Source organism: Cucurbita pepo, chromosome LG03 (genome assembly GCF_002806865.2).
Source record: "Cucurbita pepo subsp. pepo cultivar mu-cu-16 chromosome LG03, ASM280686v2, whole genome shotgun sequence".
Taxonomy (NCBI): Eukaryota; Viridiplantae; Streptophyta; class Magnoliopsida; order Cucurbitales; family Cucurbitaceae; genus Cucurbita; species Cucurbita pepo.
In genome coordinates this window covers 4,001,630-4,021,603 of record NC_036640.1, presented here as the reverse complement: position 1 = coordinate 4,021,603, position 19,974 = coordinate 4,001,630, and the positions used below count along the sequence as shown (strand labels likewise).

General features: G+C 39.1%; 4 protein-coding genes across 4 annotated transcripts; all 4 read right to left on the bottom strand.

Annotated features, from left to right (window-relative positions):
* Positions 1-408: 408 nt before the first annotated feature.
* On the bottom strand, positions 409-2,909 carry LOC111791639. The gene is made up of 2 exons (XM_023673046.1): positions 1,717-2,909; positions 409-607 (listed from the first exon to the last, which is right to left on the bottom strand). Exons 1-2 carry the CDS (start codon positions 2,651-2,653, stop codon positions 600-602), a joined length of 945 nt encoding a protein of 314 aa, XP_023528814.1. The 5' UTR covers positions 2,654-2,909; the 3' UTR covers positions 409-599.
* A 1,077-nt stretch (positions 2,910-3,986) lies between these two features.
* LOC111791238 (lipid transfer-like protein VAS) lies at positions 3,987-4,960 on the bottom strand. The gene is made up of 2 exons (XM_023672501.1): positions 4,247-4,960; positions 3,987-4,145 (listed from the first exon to the last, which is right to left on the bottom strand). The coding sequence occupies exons 1-2, from the start codon at positions 4,584-4,586 to the stop codon at positions 4,060-4,062; spliced, it is 426 nt and encodes a 141-aa protein (XP_023528269.1). The 5' UTR covers positions 4,587-4,960; the 3' UTR covers positions 3,987-4,059.
* Positions 4,961-5,901: 941 nt separating this feature from the next.
* On the bottom strand, positions 5,902-14,166 carry LOC111790541 (potassium transporter 4-like). The gene is made up of 9 exons (XM_023671478.1): positions 14,037-14,166; positions 12,526-12,766; positions 12,180-12,425; positions 10,550-10,600; positions 10,182-10,442; positions 9,927-9,979; positions 9,496-9,610; positions 9,150-9,404; positions 5,902-7,550 (listed from the first exon to the last, which is right to left on the bottom strand). Exons 1-9 carry the CDS (start codon positions 14,079-14,081, stop codon positions 6,463-6,465), a joined length of 2,355 nt encoding a protein of 784 aa, XP_023527246.1. The 5' UTR covers positions 14,082-14,166; the 3' UTR covers positions 5,902-6,462.
* A 2,182-nt stretch (positions 14,167-16,348) lies between these two features.
* LOC111791878 (nudix hydrolase 13, mitochondrial-like) lies at positions 16,349-19,742 on the bottom strand. The gene is made up of 6 exons (XM_023673379.1): positions 19,464-19,742; positions 19,267-19,364; positions 18,109-18,229; positions 17,935-18,018; positions 17,074-17,223; positions 16,349-16,995 (listed from the first exon to the last, which is right to left on the bottom strand). The coding sequence occupies exons 2-6, from the start codon at positions 19,335-19,337 to the stop codon at positions 16,702-16,704; spliced, it is 720 nt and encodes a 239-aa protein (XP_023529147.1). The 5' UTR covers positions 19,338-19,364; positions 19,464-19,742; the 3' UTR covers positions 16,349-16,701.
* Positions 19,743-19,974: the final 232 nt, after the last annotated feature.

Sequence of the window (19,974 nt, the reverse complement as noted above, 5' to 3'; positions counted from 1 at the left end):
TACTGCCCAATGTCTAGCTCTAATATCAATGGTAACATCTTAAGCCCATCACTAGCAAATATTGTTCACTTGAGCCCATTACGTATCACTATCAATCTTACAGTTTTAAAATGCGTCTGTTAGGAAGAGGCTTTCACACCCTTATAAGAAATGTTTCGTTTCCCTCTCCAACCAGTGTAGGATCTCACAATCCATCCCCCCAGGCTCAACGTCCTCGCTAGTAGACAACCCAGTATTTAGCTCTAATACCATTTGTAACAGCTCAAACACACAGCTAGCAGATATTGTCTACTTTAGCTTATTACGTATCGTCGTTAACTTTACAATTTTAAAACACATATGCTAGGGAGAGGCTAGGGAGAGGTTTCCACAACCTTATAAGAGATCTCACACAAAATGCCAATTATGTGAGATTGAACTTATCATTAGTAAGATAAAAAGATGATCCAACCTGATAGTTGTTCCAACACAACACAATAATTGCTTTTGTTCAAGCAATGCCTCCCCCCACCCCCACCTAATTTGGGTTTCAAGATGAGTACACCAAGGGCACAAATTCATCAACCGATACTCAGACTTTCAAGGTAAAGACATCAGAATCAAGCACCTAAAAAGAACAAACATCTTCCCTCAGCATTTCATACATCTGAATCTGAGAACCCAAACGTATCAAAGTTCAAGTAGTCAATCAATGTTGTTCAACTAGAGAACATGAGAGCAAACCCAACAACAGTGTATGCAAACCCACCACGAGCAGATATTATCCTCCTTGGGCTTTCCCTTTCGGGAATCCCCTCAAGGTTTTTAAAATGTGTCTGCAAGGGAGAGATTTCCACACCATTGTAAAAAATGTTTCATTCTCCTTTCCAACCGATGTAGGATCTCACAATCCACCCCTCTTCGAGCTCAACGTCCTCGTTGGCACTCGTTCCCTTCTCTAATCATGTAGGACCTCCCAATCCACCCCTCTAGGGCCCAGCATCCGCGCTGGCACACCGCCTGGTGACCACCCCACATCGCCTTCAAACCTGGCTCTGATACTATTTGTAATAGCCCAAACCCACAGCTAGCAAATATTGTCCTATTTGGGCATTCCCATTCGGGCTTCCCCTCAAAGTTTTTAAAACGTGTCTACTAGGGAGGAATTTCCACACCCTTATAAAGAATGTTTCGTTCTCCTCCCCAACCGACGTGGGATCTCACAATCCACCCCCTTCAGGGCCCAACATCCTCTCGGAAATCATCTTTCAATTCTCAAATATCACCCTTTTTCCAGTGCACATGCACTGTTTCTAGTATCACATTCAAGTGAAGGGATACCCCAAAAGGCATCAAATTCAGAACAAAACAATGATATCCCAGCAGCAAGCATACAGTTCAGACAGCAATAAAGTGCGGATGCAAAATTGCACTTAGATTCAATCAAGTATGAAGCAGCATATTATATTGGGTACATTACTTCAAGGAGGAATTGCAGCACTGTAACCAGTCAGGTCAAGATATCCCACCTAGCTACTCTAAAGTACCTAACTCGTAAAGGGTTCCGGCAGGGGAGGAGGGGGTGAGATTATACAAAGAAAACTCCATTGAAACTGAGAGGCAGATAAGAAACAAAATGCACAAAATCTTTGATTGCAATAACCAAAACAAGAGTTGAAGAACAAAGACGAAGGGATAAAGGCAACCAAACCAAATAAAGAGATTAAGCCTGGGTACCCGTCAATGCTTTCATCTGTATATGATTGTTTTCCCCACCAGCAGCAGCCGCCGGTAAAGCTTCGTAAGACCCACCTCGCCGCACGCCAACAGCCCTGGCAATGACAGCATAAATGACAATCACAATAAGCAGAACAAACATAACGTGGATTAGAAAAGCCAGGTCCAAAATGGCAACGGCCCTGAGCCGGGATTCCTCCAAATCGCACTTGGTGGATCCCTCCACGCCATTCACCACATCCAGCAACCTGTGACATCCTTCAGGGATGAAGGCTTCGACATAAAGCGAAAGCCCCGTCTGAAGCACCCAAAGGCCTCGGAGTAAGAAGGTAACCCCCAAACCCACATCGGCCACGAAGAGCCTAGGCAAGCAAGCAAGGACCAGGCAGAGGAAGGAGGCTAGGGCGGAGATTTTACCGGAGACGGAATCGCATTTGGCTTGAAGATCAGAGGTCTGAACAGAGGCGGCTGAGTAAGAGACGGAGAATTGCAAGAAGAATAGGGCGGATGCTAGGGCAAAGAAGAGATCGGAAGGGAGGGGAAGAAGAGAGGTGGAGTCGGCGAGGAGAAGGGCGAGGGTAAAGATGAGGAAGAGGAAGATGACGGCGGCGAATTGAAGGGAAATGAAATGGTGGACGGGGGTGTTGCCCTTGAGGAGAGGATCAGGGTCGGCGGCGACGATGACCTGATGGACGAAGGCAAGAACGAGGCATGGGATTGCGAGATAGAGTTGCAGGTAGCGGAGACCGTAGAGATGGTGTTGCTGATGATGGGGGAGAAGAAGCTGATGCGCGGAGGAAGGCGGGAAGGGATGGTAGGGCCTGGCGGCGTAGGACTGCGGGGATTTGAGGAAATTGAGGGTAACGGAGACGATGTGGTAGAGGCCAAGCGAGAGCAGCGCCGACGACGAGAAAACATGGAAGATCATGGCAGCCATTGTTGTCTCTCTCTCTCTCTCTCTCTCTCTCAGAATGCAGAAAGAGAAGGCAGTTTCAGATTTAGAGTCCGATTCAGATCCGAAAGCTTACAAACATGGTGGAGAATGATCGGCAGTGGGTTGTTTCAAGCGTCGCCGCCGTGAGGACAGAGGCGGAATCTGCAGAAACGGTTCGAGGAAGACGCAGAAATGGTGGTAAGCGAGGCGGGGAGAGACAGACAAGGGAGAGAGAGAGAGAGTTTGTCAGTCAGCATAAGAGATGCAATTTTTTGAATTTACCCCTAAACTTAGTGGTAATATCAATTTAGTCCTTCAATTTTTTTATTTTGTCAAATTAGACCATAACCTAATTGCAATTTTTACCCCTGATTTAATTTCCGTTAATTTATCCATTGATCTTTTTAAATAATAATAATAATAATAAATATTTATAAACTCATTAATTTCAATAAATAAAATTTTACAAAAAAAAAAAANAAAAAAGCTCCAATGTAACTTTTTAAAAAAAAATTATTTTGTAACCATGTTTTATAATTTATTAAATGTATATGAGAAAATCATTTATATATATATATATATTGCTAAATCTTTATTATTAATTTTGATTTAATTTCTATTCGGTCGTAATTGAGTTGGGTTATATTTTTTTCTAGCGGTTTGTTTAAATTCACTTTGGTTTATCATTTTTTTGTGTTAAATCAATAGAAAAGTAGTCTCAACCCAACTCTGCCTTATTTTTCAAAAGATTAATATTTAATATTTATAATTAGTGATATATTATAACTTGTAAATATTTAAATTTTAGCTATCAATGCTATTGTGAATAAGTATGATTTAAAAAAATAATAATCCGATAACTCAACTGTGATGTCACACATTGGTTGGGAGGAGAACAAACCACAATTTATAAGGATGTGGAAAGTCTCTGACAGTAAACTCTTTTTAAAGTCTTGAGGGGAAGTCCAAACCCGAAAGTCCAAAATGACAATATCTGCTCGTGGTGGATCTTGGCCCAAAAGGGTAGATTTGGGGCCGCGTGGCGATGGGAGGAGAGAAGTCCGACTGGAGAAGCACAAAAGGACAATATCTGCTAGCAGTGCATCTGGGCCCAAATGGATGGATTTGGGGCGGTCCCACGTTGAGAGGAAGGAAAGAGTGTCAAATGGATGGATTTGGGGCTGTCCTGGATGAAGGAAAGAGTGTAAGCTAGAACGGTAGGCCTAAAAGAAGATGGATTGTGAAGTCACACAGGTGTTTGGAGAGTCTTCGGTGAAGCTGGACACGATTAAGTTGGTTGTGAACATAATTATTATTATGAATAAGGATCGTTTTCTGCCATTAAAACAAAAGGTCACATTATATAAGCCTCTAAAATGGAGACAGGGGCATTAATGGATACAAAAGCCCTAAAAGTGAAGAACTCCAGACATGAGAAGCGACGCGGTACTCGTAAGCGAAATCAGTTGCAGAGTGGAAGAGATGGAGAGCGAGCCTGCAATTTCAAATCAGAAATCGAATCAGATTTGAATTCAAGAAGAAAAAAATTCAAACAGAGTAACGCCGGATCTGAAGCAAGAAAGAAGAGGAAATTACGAGCATTATTGGCGGCGGCGAGGCAAGAGAGCGGATTAACATGTTCGCCGCATCGGCCGGGCAAGAGTTGAGCCTGGCTGACATCGATGCCGGCTTGCTCCGCTCGATCGCTTCCGTCTCTGCTAATTAAAGCGCAGAGGCAATCGGGATTGGAATCGATCACCGATTTCAGAGGATTGCAGCAGCTCGGCGGCGGATCTCGAGTTCCGTTCAGGTAATTTAGGCATGGAATTAACCTATTCATGCAGGAAGTGTCTTGAGCACGGCCTTGAAACGCCATGGCGGAAGCCAGTACGAGTAGCAATGCCGTCAAGGTTCCCGTCCAAGGCTTCATTTCCATTGATTTCTTCTCTTAACTAATTTGAACTAAGCTCTGTGGCAATGAATTCAGAGCTGCAGGGGCTGTAAGATATATATATAAATCAGGAAGTTGAAGAAAGGCATGAGGCGGAGAGATGGGGGTGGGTGATCCACCGGTGGCTTCTGAATCATGAGGGATTGTTTTTGACTTCTGGGACTGCTGCCGAAGCCGACTCGTGGTTGGTACAAAATGGGTGTTAGATTATATTGGTGAAGCTACCTATTGGGTGTTATCTTCTACAACATTTGAATTTTTAAATCTTCCCCTTTTCAAACCTTCTAACTTTACCATCCAAAATTCATTCAAAATTTAGGTTAAATTATAAAGATAGTTCCAAATTTTGAATTTGTGTTTATTTGGTCATAAAGTGTATAATAAATTTCTAAAGTTTTTATTTTATGTCCATAAATTTCTAACCTTTTAAATCTATGTCCTGCGAACTTAATAGAACACATTTTAAAATATATTAGTCTAGCCTATAATTTCCATAATTATTTATTGAGAGCTATTAAAAGCTTATAAACGTGTAACAATTAGTGTCAAGAATCTAATCGTGATATAAACTTTAGAATAAGATTATAATGAGTGAAGTTCTAATGTTTTCTTTCGTTGAGCTATATAAAGTGGAATGAAGTGTAGCAATTCAAGTCGTTAATAAGTATTGTCCGTTTTGACTTGTTACGTATCACCGTCAACCTCACAGTTTTAAAATGCGTATGTTAGAAAGAGAGTTTCATACTTATAAAAAATGCTTCGTTCTCCTCTCCACGATGTGGGATCTCACAAATCCATCCCCTTTAGATCTAGTATCCTCGCTGGCAAGAGTTTCCATCCCCTTTAAATTTAGTGTCCTCGCTGGCAAGAGTTTCCATCCCCTTTAAATCTAGTGACCTCACTGGCAAGAGTTTCCATCCCCTTTAAATCTAGTGACCTCGCTGGCAAGAGTTTCCATCCCCTTTAAATCTAGTGACCTCGCTTCCCCTTTAAATCTAGTGACCTCGCTGGCAAGAGTTTCCATCCCCTTTAAATCTAGTGTCCTCGCTGGCAAGAGTTATGATTCGTTCTCCTCTCCACCGATATGGGATCTCACAAATCCATCCCCTTTAGACCTAGTGACCTCACTGGCACACCTCTCGGTGTCTAGCTCTGATACCCTTTGTAACAACCTCAAGCCCACCACTAGCCGATATTGTCCGTTTTGGTCCTCATCGCCAGCCTCACAATTTTAAAACATATCTACTAAGGAGAGGTTTTTACACCTTTATAAAAAAAAACTTCATTTCCCTTTCCAACCGACAAGAAATCTCACATAGAGACTCAGCCATTTATTCTACTGGTTCAAGTATCAATGAGATGTTCTGAACATGAAAGTAGTTTACAGCCAACAAAACACTTTCTAGAGTAAATAAAGGCATTGCTGAAACGTTTATTCAACTGTGAATGGTTTTGGTTTATATTTTCACCTACAAATCGATCAAAGATGATGTAAAAAGGGTGTGCAAATCCAAACCTTTCCTGTTTGCAAGTGAGAGCACCCACCCAGATGTTGGGTTTAAGCCTTTTCCTATTTGTAATACAACTCATAATGTCTCAGTGAAAGATCCCTCCTTCCCTATAACATCATATATCCACTCCTTTCAATTGGAAAAGGGATGTCCAAAGCCTAATCAACTTATCACATAAAGCTAATATTGAGTCCAATCTACAGCCAATCTCAGATGCTACCACAGATCTGAATCATGCTGCTGGGTCTTCCCTCACCCTCTGCCAAGAGCGAGCCTGCAGATGCCATCACCGGGGAATCTAACCAACGACGTCTACTCGAAACAATCAGAATACATTGTTCTTCAGAGTACTAAACATAATATATCATCCCCACTTCGATCAGACTGATGTGGGGGATATTGAGCGCAACAGACGGTCCTCGGCAGTTCTTTCGAAGGAACGAGTATCCGATATCTATCACGAGCTTTTTCAAATAAGATGAAGATCTTCTGGCCTTCACATATGAGTGTCCCATTATATATGCTACACCGGCGTCTTTGGCTTGGATCAAGTCCATCAACTCTTCTCTAACTCTGGGGTCCATTGAAGGGCTGGGAGATAATTGAAACCTCACATGGCGCCTTCTTAGTATTGGATTCTCATCCTCATAGACAGATCGTAAGCTTTGGAGTGTGGCAGATTTGCTACTATAGATGGAGTTGCTTGTACCAACTTCTTCATGCCCCGATACTATTAAGCTCAAGCTTGATTGTATACTCCGAGTGCTTATTACTGCCATCCTCCCATCAACTGTACTACTTTCAGAGCTTGAGAATTGTGGTTCCTCTGCTTCCATTTGAATAAATTCCGCAATGTTTAGCATCAGTTGATTCTCAAAGTTTCCATCATCCTTCTGAATGTCCTTGTAGCCATACCTCACTATGCACCGGTACATGCGATACGGTCTAGGACAGACTCTCCCGATGAGAAAACGTTCTTCGGGCGAGACGTATGGAACGGGAACAGATTTTACACACACAAAGACTAAAACTTTGTGAAACGCAGGGAGATTTGTCACAAAGTGAGAAAATATTGCGGGAACTCCTGTTGCCAATTCTGAGTATATGAGACCAATCCCAGGGACACGAACTATACCCAGGCTAGGGCCTAGTCCAAGCAACCACTTCAGTGAAACTTTATTGTGTAGATCAAAGTAGTACTTCTTGCGAGTGCCATAATGCCAGACAAACATAACAATCATAAAAATGGCTGACAGCACAAGCGGGACCCACCCTCCTTCAGGGACTTTTATGATTGCTGCAGATAAGTAGACTGCCTCAATAGACCAGAAGAAGATGAGAAAAGGTGCGGCCAGGAGGATACTTTTTTGCCAAACGAATACAATGACTAGTGCCATAAGAAATGTAGTCGTGAACATAACTGCCATACAGGCAAGTCCTGGACCATGAACAAAAAACAAAGTTATATACAGGAAAGGCGTAGACATTGCAAGCAGGAAGAAACTAAAATACCTCTCATGCATAAAAGAAACCAAGGTAAGTTTTTAGAGACAACTAAAAGAGCTCAATTTGAATCAGACTTGACATTGTTTCAGAAACGCAAGTTTATAGTAACTAATTGCATCCCCCTGATAAAACGGACAAAACAAGTTTATGGTTATCAACTTTTATTTTTCCTCCACTCCATAAGTTCTATAAGCACTCTTGAGAGCTCGTAGTTCGTCACCCTCTCCATCAAACGTTATAATCAAAACAACTTTCGAAGTCCCTTATTCGAAAGAGAATGAGGACTTTGTTTGCACCAAAGGAGAGCAAAGATAAAGATGAAGAGTGAAGTTCCTACAATCTATATTGCGAAGTGGTGAAGAGAATAATGCAGTAGATGATAAACCCACGTTTCATTTAACCTATGAAAGAAGATGATAGGCAGTGGAAAAGAAATTAAACACATCTACACATGCAGGAAATGACCGAGTTTCTTGAGAATCTGAGTCCGTTGGATGAAGACTTGAGCTACATGAACTGTTTATCGACTTAAGATTACAAGTTAGTTCAAGAAAGATAGCAGCCAGCTACTGGTTTGCCAATATCCAGGGAATATATGAAGGGAGAGATGGATGAGAAGTTAGTAAGTACAGTGGGTGCAGCTCTATATGAATTTTCATTTCCATTATCACTTTCAAGTTCAGAATTCTCTCACTTTTCAATGCAAGAGATCTTTAGTGAAGTGCATATCAATAGCCATGCCCAATGGAAGTTGAATGCTCGACTCGTTTAATGAATTTTGAAAACATTATCACTGAACACTTCGATTGGATACGACTAGAGTGGCTAGAACAAGACCAATCCACAAGAAGTGTGAGCATTTTAAGTACAAAAACATAGCAAAGGAGTACAAGGTTAACAAGAATGAAATGACCTTTATGTAGTTCACAAACTCATCGCAGTGGCAAAGAATGTGCAATTTAGAGACTTGTAATGTGTTAGGAACATATTTTTAATACCCCAAAAGTGTTTTCAATTAATTAATTTTTTTACAGAATTTACATGGCGTTGGCTACACATTTCGAAAAGTGTACTTAAAAGCAATTCTTAACACAGTTTATAAGTGATCCTATTATTTTCAATCTACAAGTGGAGTACAAGGTCAGGAGAATGCAAAAAACTCATCTCAGGTGGCAGATAAACGTGCAATTTAGAGACTAGTAATGTGTTAGAAATAGACTTTCAATATCTCAAAAGTGTTTTTAACCAAATAAAACATTTTACAGAACTACATGATGTTTGGTTACATTTCAAAAGTGTTGTGCTTAAAAATACTACTCTCAATAGCAAAATCCTTAACAGACTCAACAAATGATCCTATAACTTTCTTTGGAGGCACTTGGTAATTATAACCACTTATATGCACTGTGTTACTTTTACGTGACCCAAAATTGTTTTTTGAACCTCCACCAAAAACTAATGTGCTTCAGTGTATGTGCACGCATGCAGATGAAAGTGTGCTATGTGCATGAGAGAGAGTTTAAGCACTTACCATAAGCATTTCCAATCAGTCTCGTATCTTGAAACCCTATTGTAACGGAAAGAGTGAAGACCATTAATATCCAATTTATTTCTGGGATGTAGACCTGCCCATATATGTGTTTAGAGGTGTGGACAACTTTCACTCTTGGAAAGCAACCAAGGGCATGGCATTGTTTGACAATAGAGAAAGTAGCAGTAATGACAGCCTGGCTCCCCACAATAGCCGCAAGGGTGGCAATAACAAAAACAGGCCAAAATACAGGTTCTGCAAGAGCGAATAACGGCAATGACAATGATTAAGATCAGACTACTTGAAATCCAAAGCACTGTTGAGAAAGCAAGATTGGTTAACTAACCAGGTATCGAGTCATAAAAACTGTTTGGAAACAAATCAAGGTTCTTAGAAAGAAAGGCAGCTTGACCCATGTATTGTACTACCAAACAAGGGTAGATAACAAATGCAAATGCAAGCTGCAAGAGCAAAGACTCCGTATTAGTTATTTAAAACATTCATTAGTTGTTGCTAAATGAGACCATTAGTCATTGGCTTAATCCACTGAGACAAGATCAAGTAATTGTCACTATAGTATTCCAAAAATCCTGCAAAGAGCTTCTTCAATATCATGGATGTTTCAATTATCTCTACCATATTTTTTATTCAATGAGTGGAATCGAAAAGGTGAATATGGAATATATAAGTTCCTCTCCGCTCATAATGGAATTTGGTTGCCCCACTCTTATGTCTGTCTATTCTGCCGCAAAATACTCAGATGGTCAGAAAGCTCACCCTTATCGACAAAGCAGTGAAATGACCAAGATCTGCAAACATCGCCTCAGTGCCTAAAGAAACCACATGAATTCCCATTAATCACCTTGAAAGAAGGATAATACTTAATATTATGTTCTTATGTAAAACAAATCACAACCTTATAAGGCTCCTATAGCACTCAATTCTCTAACTTCTACTAACTGACAAGGACAAGGTCCATAAGGCTAGGGAAAACAGAACAAAATGCATATAACAATTCCAAATTCCACATACCAGCTATGGCCAGAAGAACCCCTCCGAGAGAAAGCCAACCATCTTTACCAGTAACTCTTAAGAACTTGATAATATAATGCGGGGAAATTGCACATATAATTCTTGGGTTCCAATGAATTACGTTGTACAGACCAACGGAGAAAATCGACAACAACCAGATGATAACTATTGGAGCAAATATAAATGCAACCTTATGGGTGCCACAATGCTGCAGAGCAAACAGACCAACCAATATGGCACAAGCTATCAAAAGGAGTTCCCCTACAGTATAGATCATCTTAAATGAGAATCAGAACAGTATATTATGATCAACGACTTACTCTTAAGCATCACAGTTAGTCATCATCTATGCAAAGATAATAGATTACCATTGGTCAATTTTGCTTCAGTAAATTGTAAGCCCGAAATTGCGGATAGAACTGCAAGACAAAGGACATAACATACATGAGCCAAAACAGTTTTAGGATCATGAAAACCAAAATTGTAAGCATTCCAGAATTCATAATGGTGGCACCAGTATCATGGTGAAGAATGTATAATTGAATATTGTTCGTGTGGGACACAAGGAGGATCCTTTGGTCCAAGAAAGTAGTAAAAGTATAAAAATAAATGGCATGTAAAGATAGCTTCCACTATTCTCCTTTCAATTTGATAACTTGTTTACTACAATTGAACAAGGACATAAGGAGGGTGGTAATATTTTAGCACAGTGATATACCTATAACCATAAATTCATACCCACCATCATGAAATTCCTTTACATTAATTTTAAAGAGCATTGTTTTTGTGAGATCCCACATCGATTGGGTAGGAGAACGAAGCATTCTTTATAAGGGTGTGAAAACATCTCCCTAGCATACGCGTTTTAAAAACCTTGAGAGGAAGCCTGAAAGGGAAATCCCAAAGAGGATAATATCTGCTAGCGGTAGGCTTAGGCCGTTACAAATGGTATCAAAGCCAGACACCGGGCAATATGCCAGCGAGGAGGCTGAGCCCCGAAGGGGGTGGACACGAGGCAGTGTGCCAACAAGGACGATGGGCCCCAAAATGGGTGGATTGGGGGGTCCCACATTGATTGGAGAAGGGAATGAGTGCCAGCGAAGACGCTGGCCCCGAAGGGGGAGGGGGTGGATTGTGAGATCCCACATCGGTTGGGGAGGAGAACGAGCATTCTTTATAAGGGTGTGGAAATCTCTCCCTAGTAGATGCGTTTTAAAAACCTTGCGGGGAAACCCGAAAGGGAAAGCCCAAAGAGGACAATATCTGCTGGCGGTGGGCTCGGGCCGTTACAGTTTTTCACTATTAAATCTTTTATCTTTGCTTCATGGGAAAGGATAGGCTGGGAAAGTCAGCAGTTGTTATACGACTGATAATTATTACTTAATAATGATCTATTATCAGATGTTAGTCAAAAGAACATATTTTGTGTTTTTAACGTAGCTTACATTCAGGGTTTTTCTGTTAGGGCGTTGGTGTGGGGCTGCTGGTTAGAAAGAAAACAGAGACTGGTTGAAGATAAGTTCTTACTTTTTAAGTTTTTTTGCAGTGTACAGTTCACTGCCTCTTGGTGTCATAGCAACAGCGACTTCTTTTGTAATTATCTAAGATGGTTGATCATTAACAATTCAAAAAGCATTTGTAATTAGCTTCTTCGGGAGGGGATCTCTCTTCCCCAGCCCTGAGGTTGTCTTCTTTTTATTATTATTAATGAGTTATATACGTCCAGGCTTCTTATACCTTACCCGTTCAGATGTTTAAGTCAGAGTGAAATCAATTGTTAATGTAGAAAAAATAAAAGTAGCTCACGCTCTAAAAGAAGTTGGAGTAACATGTGTATTTAGAGAACATGCATGATACAATCTATTGATATCAGTAAATTGCCAGAACACTTGAAGACACGTCTAGGTATTCAGGATCCTTAAATATAAGGAAAAGAAAATCAAACACCTATGGGGTCCTTATGAATCTTACGCTTACGACAAATAGTAAATACCAAACCTGAAATTGCAGGAGTCAGCACTCCATCACCAATGACCATGCAAGCACCAAATAATACGACAAGAAGTAAAATCGTCCTAAGTGTTTTATGCCTTTCCAAAAACCTTTTTAGTTGAGAAGGGGCTACTGCATGAGAAGATGGGCCATATTTGTAAGCTGAGAGCTCCTCATCAGCTGCTTGTTGGTTAGGAAGTAAGCTCAACTTAGCATGTCGGCAGAGCAGGGAGTAAAGAGCAAAGATTCCTCCTGAAGCCAGAGAACAGATGGAGCAAAAAAGAACCTTAAATGTTTAATTAAATACATTCCACATAAGTGAATGAGCTAAGTTCCGCAATCCAACCCATACCTTCGCCATTGTCATCTGCGCTCAATACAATGAAGACATATTTCAATAATGGTATCAGCGTACAAGTCCAGAAGATCAAGGAGAATGCACCAAATACAACTTCCTCAGTTCGATATTTTCGCAACTTCTCATCAAATATACTTGAGTAAACGTAGAGGGGTGAAGTGCTCAAATCTCCATACACTACTCCAAAACTTTGGTATGCAAGTATTAGATTCCTTGCAAGGTATGCCCGCGAAAACTGCAAAAGCAAGACATAAGCTTAAGTTAAAACTGGAAATTTAATCAACTTTACGGAAAAACCAAAGATCCAAAAGAGTTCCCATTGTACTATCGCTAGCAAAAGGATTGATATCCAGTGAAAGAACAACAAAGATGTGCTGGAAAAAGCACCTTTGGCCAGGTTCGGCCTTTCACAAGATAACTCGATGTTTTGGGAGTAAATTCTATTTATAAGAAACAGTTCATTTAACAGATATGTTGTATCTATGAGTTAGGTCCACTTCCACCACAACATGCCACGGTTTGTGACGAGGAAAATACGCCTTGTGAGTCGAACGAAACTAAACCAAAAGAGTACACAATTAGGATGGTGAAATATTTACCAATGCATCATAAAGTTGCAATTTATCATCATCATCCACTAACGAAAACTACGGTTGAGTTGATTCTGCTCGGTCACAAGATTGGAAGAAGGAATTTGACACTTTCAACCTGTTCCCTACTCTTAACTATCTAAGTTGAGAAAAGCAGGACGTCAATTCTGAGTTCACACTTATAATCAACGTGCAACGACTAAATTATGCGCTCAGACTCCAAACAAAATTCTAATATACAAGCAAGCTAAGCTAAACTCCAGCCTAAAGAATACTATAATCATCTAAACAAAACTAAATAAAAGGAAGACCTAAGCGCGTTATCAGAAAGACACTAAAAACAATGATGACGACGACAATGATGGCAGGGATAAGAATCAGTAAAAGAATTGGAATAATTGTAATGAACGAAACAAAACAAAAATGCTGATGACAGGAAGGAGCCAAGAAGAACCACCAAAAGAATCTAGAGACTGAGAAAAGAAAACCCGCGAACAACTTAACCAAGAACAAATACATGAAAGGATTAACAACGAGCCGTAAATCTACATATCTAACAATTACCAAAACAATGGCAATACAATGTACGAAACGAATCGCCTAAGAATGCCTATCTAATTCAAAATAGAGAATCAGCAACCTACAACCAAATTCACGAATTTGAAAAACGCACATTCGCGACAAAATCGGAGGCAATCATAGAACAGATAAAGAAGGCAAGAAGAATTTCGAGACAACAGTAATTAGGATTAGTAAAAAAGCAAACAAGAATCGCGCGATAAGAAATTAGGTACGACAAATACAGAACCAAAACAAGAACAAGAAACTGAAGCAGAATCATGGTGGAAAATTTACAGAAAACAAGCATAACATCGAAGAAAAGAGAAGAGAAGAAGGAAAATGAATGGAGAAAACCTGAGAATGGGTGGAAGAAGTGGAGAACCCAGATCCTTGCTCCATTGGAAGGCGGAAGCCGCCTGGGTGTGAGAATTGGACCTCCAAGCTTGAGAGAGAGTCGGGATGGCGGAGAAGGAAATCACGCGAAATTCTGTAAGCTCAGCTTAAATTAAATAATAATAATAATATTATTATTATTATTATTTAATTATTTAAATGAAGAAATATAAAAATAATGGGTTTAGCCAGTCGAAGGCGGTTGGGTTGGCGTTTGGCTCCTGTACACTGTGACCAACCAGTGTCGGGGCTGCATCGGTGGCCGACCTTTTAATTAATATTAATTTATTTTAATTAACATAAATATCTATTAATTAAAATTAAAATAGATAAATTTAAGGTTTTTTTAATTTTTTTTTTTTAAATTAAGCTTTTAAACATTATTTTCATCTATTAATTTATTTGTTTTTGATAAAATATGTGAATTTGTGGTTGAATTCTGAAAATAAAAATAAATTTGTTAAAATAATTTTAGTATAGCCAGAGGCTGGACCCTGAAGGGGTTGAATTGTGAGATTTCATATGGATTAGGGGAGAGAACGAAACATTCTTTATAAGGGTGTGAAAATCTCTCCCTAAAATAGTGTTTTAAAAACCTCGAGGAAAAGTCGACGACATGTGTTAGTGGTGGACTTGGACCGCTACACCTAGACTCTGGATGAGCCCAAAACTAACCAAACCCTAAGCTTACTTAGCTTCTTGACCTAGCCGACCATACCCATGGCTCAACCTGGGAAGCCAAACTATGGATGAAAGGGTCGCTTAAGCCATCTAGGCAAAGGCTAAGGAGCTCAAGTACGAGATGGGCCAATACATTCTCAACATGTCTTAAGCTCGTCTCTAGCTCGAAGAATTCCAACTGATCCATTTTAATCCCTTTTGATCTAAATAAAAGTGAAAACAGGAAAATTTTAAATCAATCTACAAAAAATAAAATGTTACGGCTCGAATATAATCAAGTTCAATCTATTTTCAAACGTGCAATATTTTAATTAATTTAGATTAATTGAATGGTTTTTTTTAAAAGTAAACTAAAGTATTAGTTTTAGGGGTTATGATTTAAAAATACATAATATTGAAAAGTAATAAAAACATTAAGAACACAAATATTACATATAATTCTTTTGAATATTTTGGCAATTTATGTTCTTACCAAAATTCTAAACTATTTCTCTTTGACACTCTTTGACACTCTTGTGGGTGTTGATAAGATTATTCTTGAAATTGGTTGGATAGGATTTGTGGGTCCTACTACCCATTATTCTCTTCTTGAAATGGTGGTCGGTTTTTGGATTTATCTCGCCAATTGACTATTGAAAAGGAAGTGAGGTGTTATTCTATTTCGACCGTATGCATCTTAAACCTGGTCTCTAGCCGATTGTGATCATTTTAGGGATGTATCCAGAGATATTTGTTTAATCCACTGGTCTCGGAGTGGGGAATGAAAAATTTTCTCCTCTAAATATGGCCAATGACGAAGATTATATTCCCAATGACAAAGATTTTATTCCCTAACTCTAACCTCACTCAAATTTCTACTTCATTCCACCTCAGTTTATATTTATATATTAATTTTGGAAGACTATTCTAGAATGGAATATTATTATTATTATTATAAAATTATGTTTATTATTATTATTATAATAAAATTATGTTTATATATATAAAATGTTAGAAAATTTTCCTTAAAAAATAATAATAATTTTTTTAAAAAATGGGATCGAAACAAGGGGTGGAGATATGCAAGACCCACTTTATAGACATCTCTAATTATATTTACTAATTATTCTTTTAACAATTTTATGAACTTTAAATTATATCCAAAAGATTTTCATTTTTTAAATATTTAGCCAAGTATATAAATGGGTGAAATTAAAATTAAAAACTTGTTAGATACAAAATTGAAAGTTTGAATGCATATTTAAATTCTTTTAAAGAAAAAAAATGAAAAAAAAAAAAAAAAACTACTTCTCATCAGTAGGATTCGTTCCCATCGTCCTCTTCAATTTTCAATTTGATAAATCAACCCCTTAAACGAAATTATTGCAATTAAACTCGTAATATATTTCAAATTGCACTCCTCATCAAGAATTGTACTCCTTAAATTCTCAAAAAAAAAAAAAACGTAGAAGAGAGACATGAAATTGAAAGTTCAATAATTTATTAGACATAAAATTAAAAGTTGAAGACGTATTAGACGTTCAAATCAAAGGACCATTCTAGTATAAGGACTAAATAGAATACAGAAATATGGACGTGCAGGACTAAACATGTAATTAAACCAAATTTGTTAAAGCAGTGGACAGTAAACACAACAGTTAAAGCATGTTGTTCATTAAGAGCAGCGGCAGCAGCATTACAACCACCGCCCAAAGGCCATCGGCATGGGTCAGTAAGCCATCAAATTCACTATCTTATTAACACAGCTACAACAACAAAGCAACCACTACAGTTGCTTCCTTCTTCTACGTACAAACATCCAGCATCCAACAAAAACAACCCAAAAAAAACAAGCAAAAAAGGAAAGAAAAGAACCCTACCTCCTCTTTCACTTCATACTTTGTTCTTTCTCAAAGTTGAACCACTTCCTTCTGCATATTACACCAATCCACTGCACATCTTTTCATCATTCGGTTAATGTAATGCCTAATCTGCAGCCCCTTGAGATGCCCCCTATGCCTGCTGGATGACTTCTACTGCTGTGCTGCTGACTGAAAGGAGACGGCCTTCCACAGCAGTTGGATGATATCAATGCACAATCAACCACATTTGGAACTGTTACTGGGCTTGTCTCTGCTTCTGCTGCTGTCTCTTGCCTAGTTTCGCCGTTTTCGTCCCCTGCTAGTACTCGGAGAAACACTTCGAGTGCCATGCGCATCCATTCGTACCGGCACAGTCTGAATGCCTCTTTAACATTGAGCTGCAAATCAAACACATGCGAGTTAAAAAACTAGTCTCTAGTCAAGGAGTGCTGCATTTGTGTAGTTTATCTACTGACCCATATCCTATGGCGGTTTCCTTGCTCTGGCCATGACTCGAGCTCTTCGGTAACTTCTAAAGCGAACATGTATCCTCTGCATGCTCCCTCCATGCTGCAAATGTCCTGATTGCTTTTGCTTCTAAACTCCCAAACTCCGAGAGGATTCTCCTGAAGAATGAAACAACGCAAGTTTATTTTCCAAGTGGGAGAAAGAGTACTGTCTTTGCAGTGGTAGATCAAGTTACAATAAGCATGAAGTATGCTACTAATAAGTCAGTCAATAACGTGCTAATAGCATCCATCTCATGCTTTTTGCAGTTCTGCAGACCAGTTAAGTATAAGTTTCTTAGGATGTCTAGTTGTTTATGTGAGATCCCACGTCAGTTGGAGAGGCAAACGAAGTATTTCTTATAAGGGTGTGGAAACCTCTCTCTAGCATATGGTTTTAAAACCGTTAGGCTGACGGCGATACATAACGGGCCAAAACAGGCAATAGCTGCTAGCAGTAGACTTGGGTTGTTACAAATGGTATCAAAGCCAGACATCGAATGGTGTGCCAGCGAGGACATTGGCCTCCAAAGTGGGTGGATTATGAGATCCCACATAAGTTGGAGAGGGATACGAAGCCTTTCACACAAGGGTGTGGAAACCTCTCCCTAGCATACGCGTTTTAAAACTGTGAGGCTGACGACGATATGTAACGGGTCAAAGCGGATAATATCTGCTAGTGGTGGGCTTGAGCTGTTACATAAACTATTCCTAGACTTGCTCTTGTGGCCATGACATGCCAACATTTCCTACAGCAACTCATTGACGAGCATCCGAAAGATTCTACAATCAACATCCTTGATGCAAATAGTAAGCTATATATAAACTTACATTAAGTTTTCCTCTCACTCCGGCTTCTTCCACGGCTTCACGACAAGCTGCTTCCAGGATGGTCTCATCATCCTCCCATCCCCCCTACAAAGAAAAACAAAGAGAAACATTGAAATCTAGGACAGTGGTATTTCATGCCAACACCTTCAACCAAGAATGTGCAAAATTATAAACCTTAGGAAACACAAGGTCATCACGATTCGGGGAAGAAACCATGAGAACTTCAATCTTGTTCTCGATGTCGCACTGTTCATTAACTTCATCACTGTCCTCTATCAGTCTATAAGGAATGCATCTGTTGTGCAAGTGCCAACAATTAAGCAACAAATAAGTATCGATTGTTAAAACCATGTAAGTTACAATACCATCCACAAAATTATGCTAAATAAAACTGCATCCAATACTAAAAGGAGATATCGCCGAATTCACATCATTCACATCATTCAACAATTGATTCCCCTGTTCTTCAATCTAGAAAGTGTTCCTTTCTCGTGCTACTACTCATCCAGTTATCTTCTCATCATATAACTCTAATATACAAAAAAGGAAAATTTTGGAGTAATCTTTTCCTACATCCACAGCAAAATAATATCAGAATATTACTAAAATTTCTTCGAACACATACATCTCTCATCCCCAATGATCTAATTCATAAATTTCTCATTTCCAAACTTCGTAATTCAATTCCGATGCAGGCATACCAAGATCTTTAGAACTTAACAAAGCTCATAAACCATTAAAATGAAAGATACCCAAATGTTTTCCAATATCATAATCACCCTCATGGACTTTTGGAGCATAATTTGTTCCGGCAAAACTCCACACTGATAACAACATAGTTCCTTTTTTATTCTATATCTGAAACGCCCACTACAATTCGTCCTCAACCACAAACGAAAGGTTAGAGTGGTGTTGATAACTCTGATATGTCAGATGAGTGCAGTGGTTAATAATTTCCACAAAAGAGACAAAATAGATAGCGAAACCCCGTTTGTTGTTCATGTAACCGAAGTCAATAAGAAGACCCAGTATGGAGATATATAATAAAATAACTATATATATATAATATGTATTGATCTCTGTACCAGAAAGATACAATAATTGAAGATTGAGATGAGCGAAAAGCAAATCAGTAGCGCAGTAATTTGAGCAAAAACCAAATCAAATAGTCGTTTCTAAACCGAGGAATTTATAAGCGAAATGAGACTATTCATAATCATTAAAGATGGGAGAAAAGGAATTATATGCTATGAGTCATGTAGAAACAAAAGGGAACAAGACAAAGAAGAACGCGACGAAATAGCAAATAACAAAAGAGAGGAAGAGAAATACCCTGAAACGAGACGAAAATGATCGTCGTATCGCTGACGATGTCGCCCTGTTCTTGCTAACACCACAGACATCACTTGATTCAAACGCAATCCTCCTCGCTAATGAACAGGAACAAAAACAAGAAGAGATTCAAACGAGGAATTACAAGGAAATTACATTACATCAAACAAAAACAAATGAGAACGAAGAAATCCAACCTAGGGCAGAAGTGGTTATACACAAATTGGAAACGGCGGAGGAAGAAAGAATCAAGCGGCGGCGGAGCAAAAACCAAGGGCCATGGTGGAAACAGAAACGGAAAGCGAAATCGGTGCAATAAATGGAGGTTTGTGTGACTGCGAGAGCATTGAATGTGAGGCCTTCAATGGCCGTTCATGAAGAAGAAGATGAAGAAAGGATGAAGCAGAGAAGATGAAGGAAGAAGAAAGGAAAGGAGAGAGAGATTGCCGCGGGGCCAATGGCATAGCAACGGCGCCCATTTTATATTCCACCACACACCAAACCCATTATTCTCATCCTTCTTACTTCATCTTTTAGAGGGACTAAATTGCAAAAACAAACTCTTGGGGGACTAAATTGCAAACAATAAAAATAAAACCCGACTACTTGTTCTTTTAAAATTTACAATATCGGTGTACACGGGTTGAACCAAAATTCCGAGTTGATTAAGTTGGTGACCCCTGCAACTCCAATAGAGTTCACAATCTA

Bases quoted from the DNA above. Each gene is read 5' to 3' on its own strand.
- LOC111791639 (XM_023673046.1), bottom strand. From the start codon at position 2,653: ATGGCTGCCATGATCTTCCATGTTTTCTCGTCGTCGGCGCTGCTCTCG.
- LOC111791238 (XM_023672501.1), bottom strand. From the start codon at position 4,586: ATGGAAATGAAGCCTTGGACGGGAACCTTGACGGCATTGCTACTCGTA. The intron at 4,146-4,246 runs GTAATTTCCTCT...TTGAAATTGCAG, and splicing joins CGCCGCCGCCAATAATGCTC to GCTCGCTCTCCATCTCTTCC.
- LOC111790541 (XM_023671478.1), bottom strand. From the start codon at position 14,081: ATGGAGCAAGGATCTGGGTTCTCCACTTCTTCCACCCATTCTCAG. The intron at 9,405-9,495 runs GTTAGTTAACCA...TCGCTCTTGCAG, and splicing joins TTTTTATGACTCGATACCTG to AACCTGTATTTTGGCCTGTT. The intron at 7,551-9,149 runs GTAAGTGCTTAA...TTCATGGTCCAG, and splicing joins ACTGATTGGAAATGCTTATG to GACTTGCCTGTATGGCAGTT.
- LOC111791878 (XM_023673379.1), bottom strand. From the start codon at position 19,337: ATGTCTGTGGTGTTAGCAAGAACAGGGCGACATCGTCAGCGATACGAC. The intron at 18,019-18,108 runs GTTTATAATTTT...TTTTCTTTGTAG, and splicing joins ATGACCTTGTGTTTCCTAAG to GGGGGATGGGAGGATGATGA. The intron at 17,224-17,934 runs GTAAGTTTATAT...TTCATTCTTCAG, and splicing joins GAGTGAGAGGAAAACTTAAT to GAGAATCCTCTCGGAGTTTG.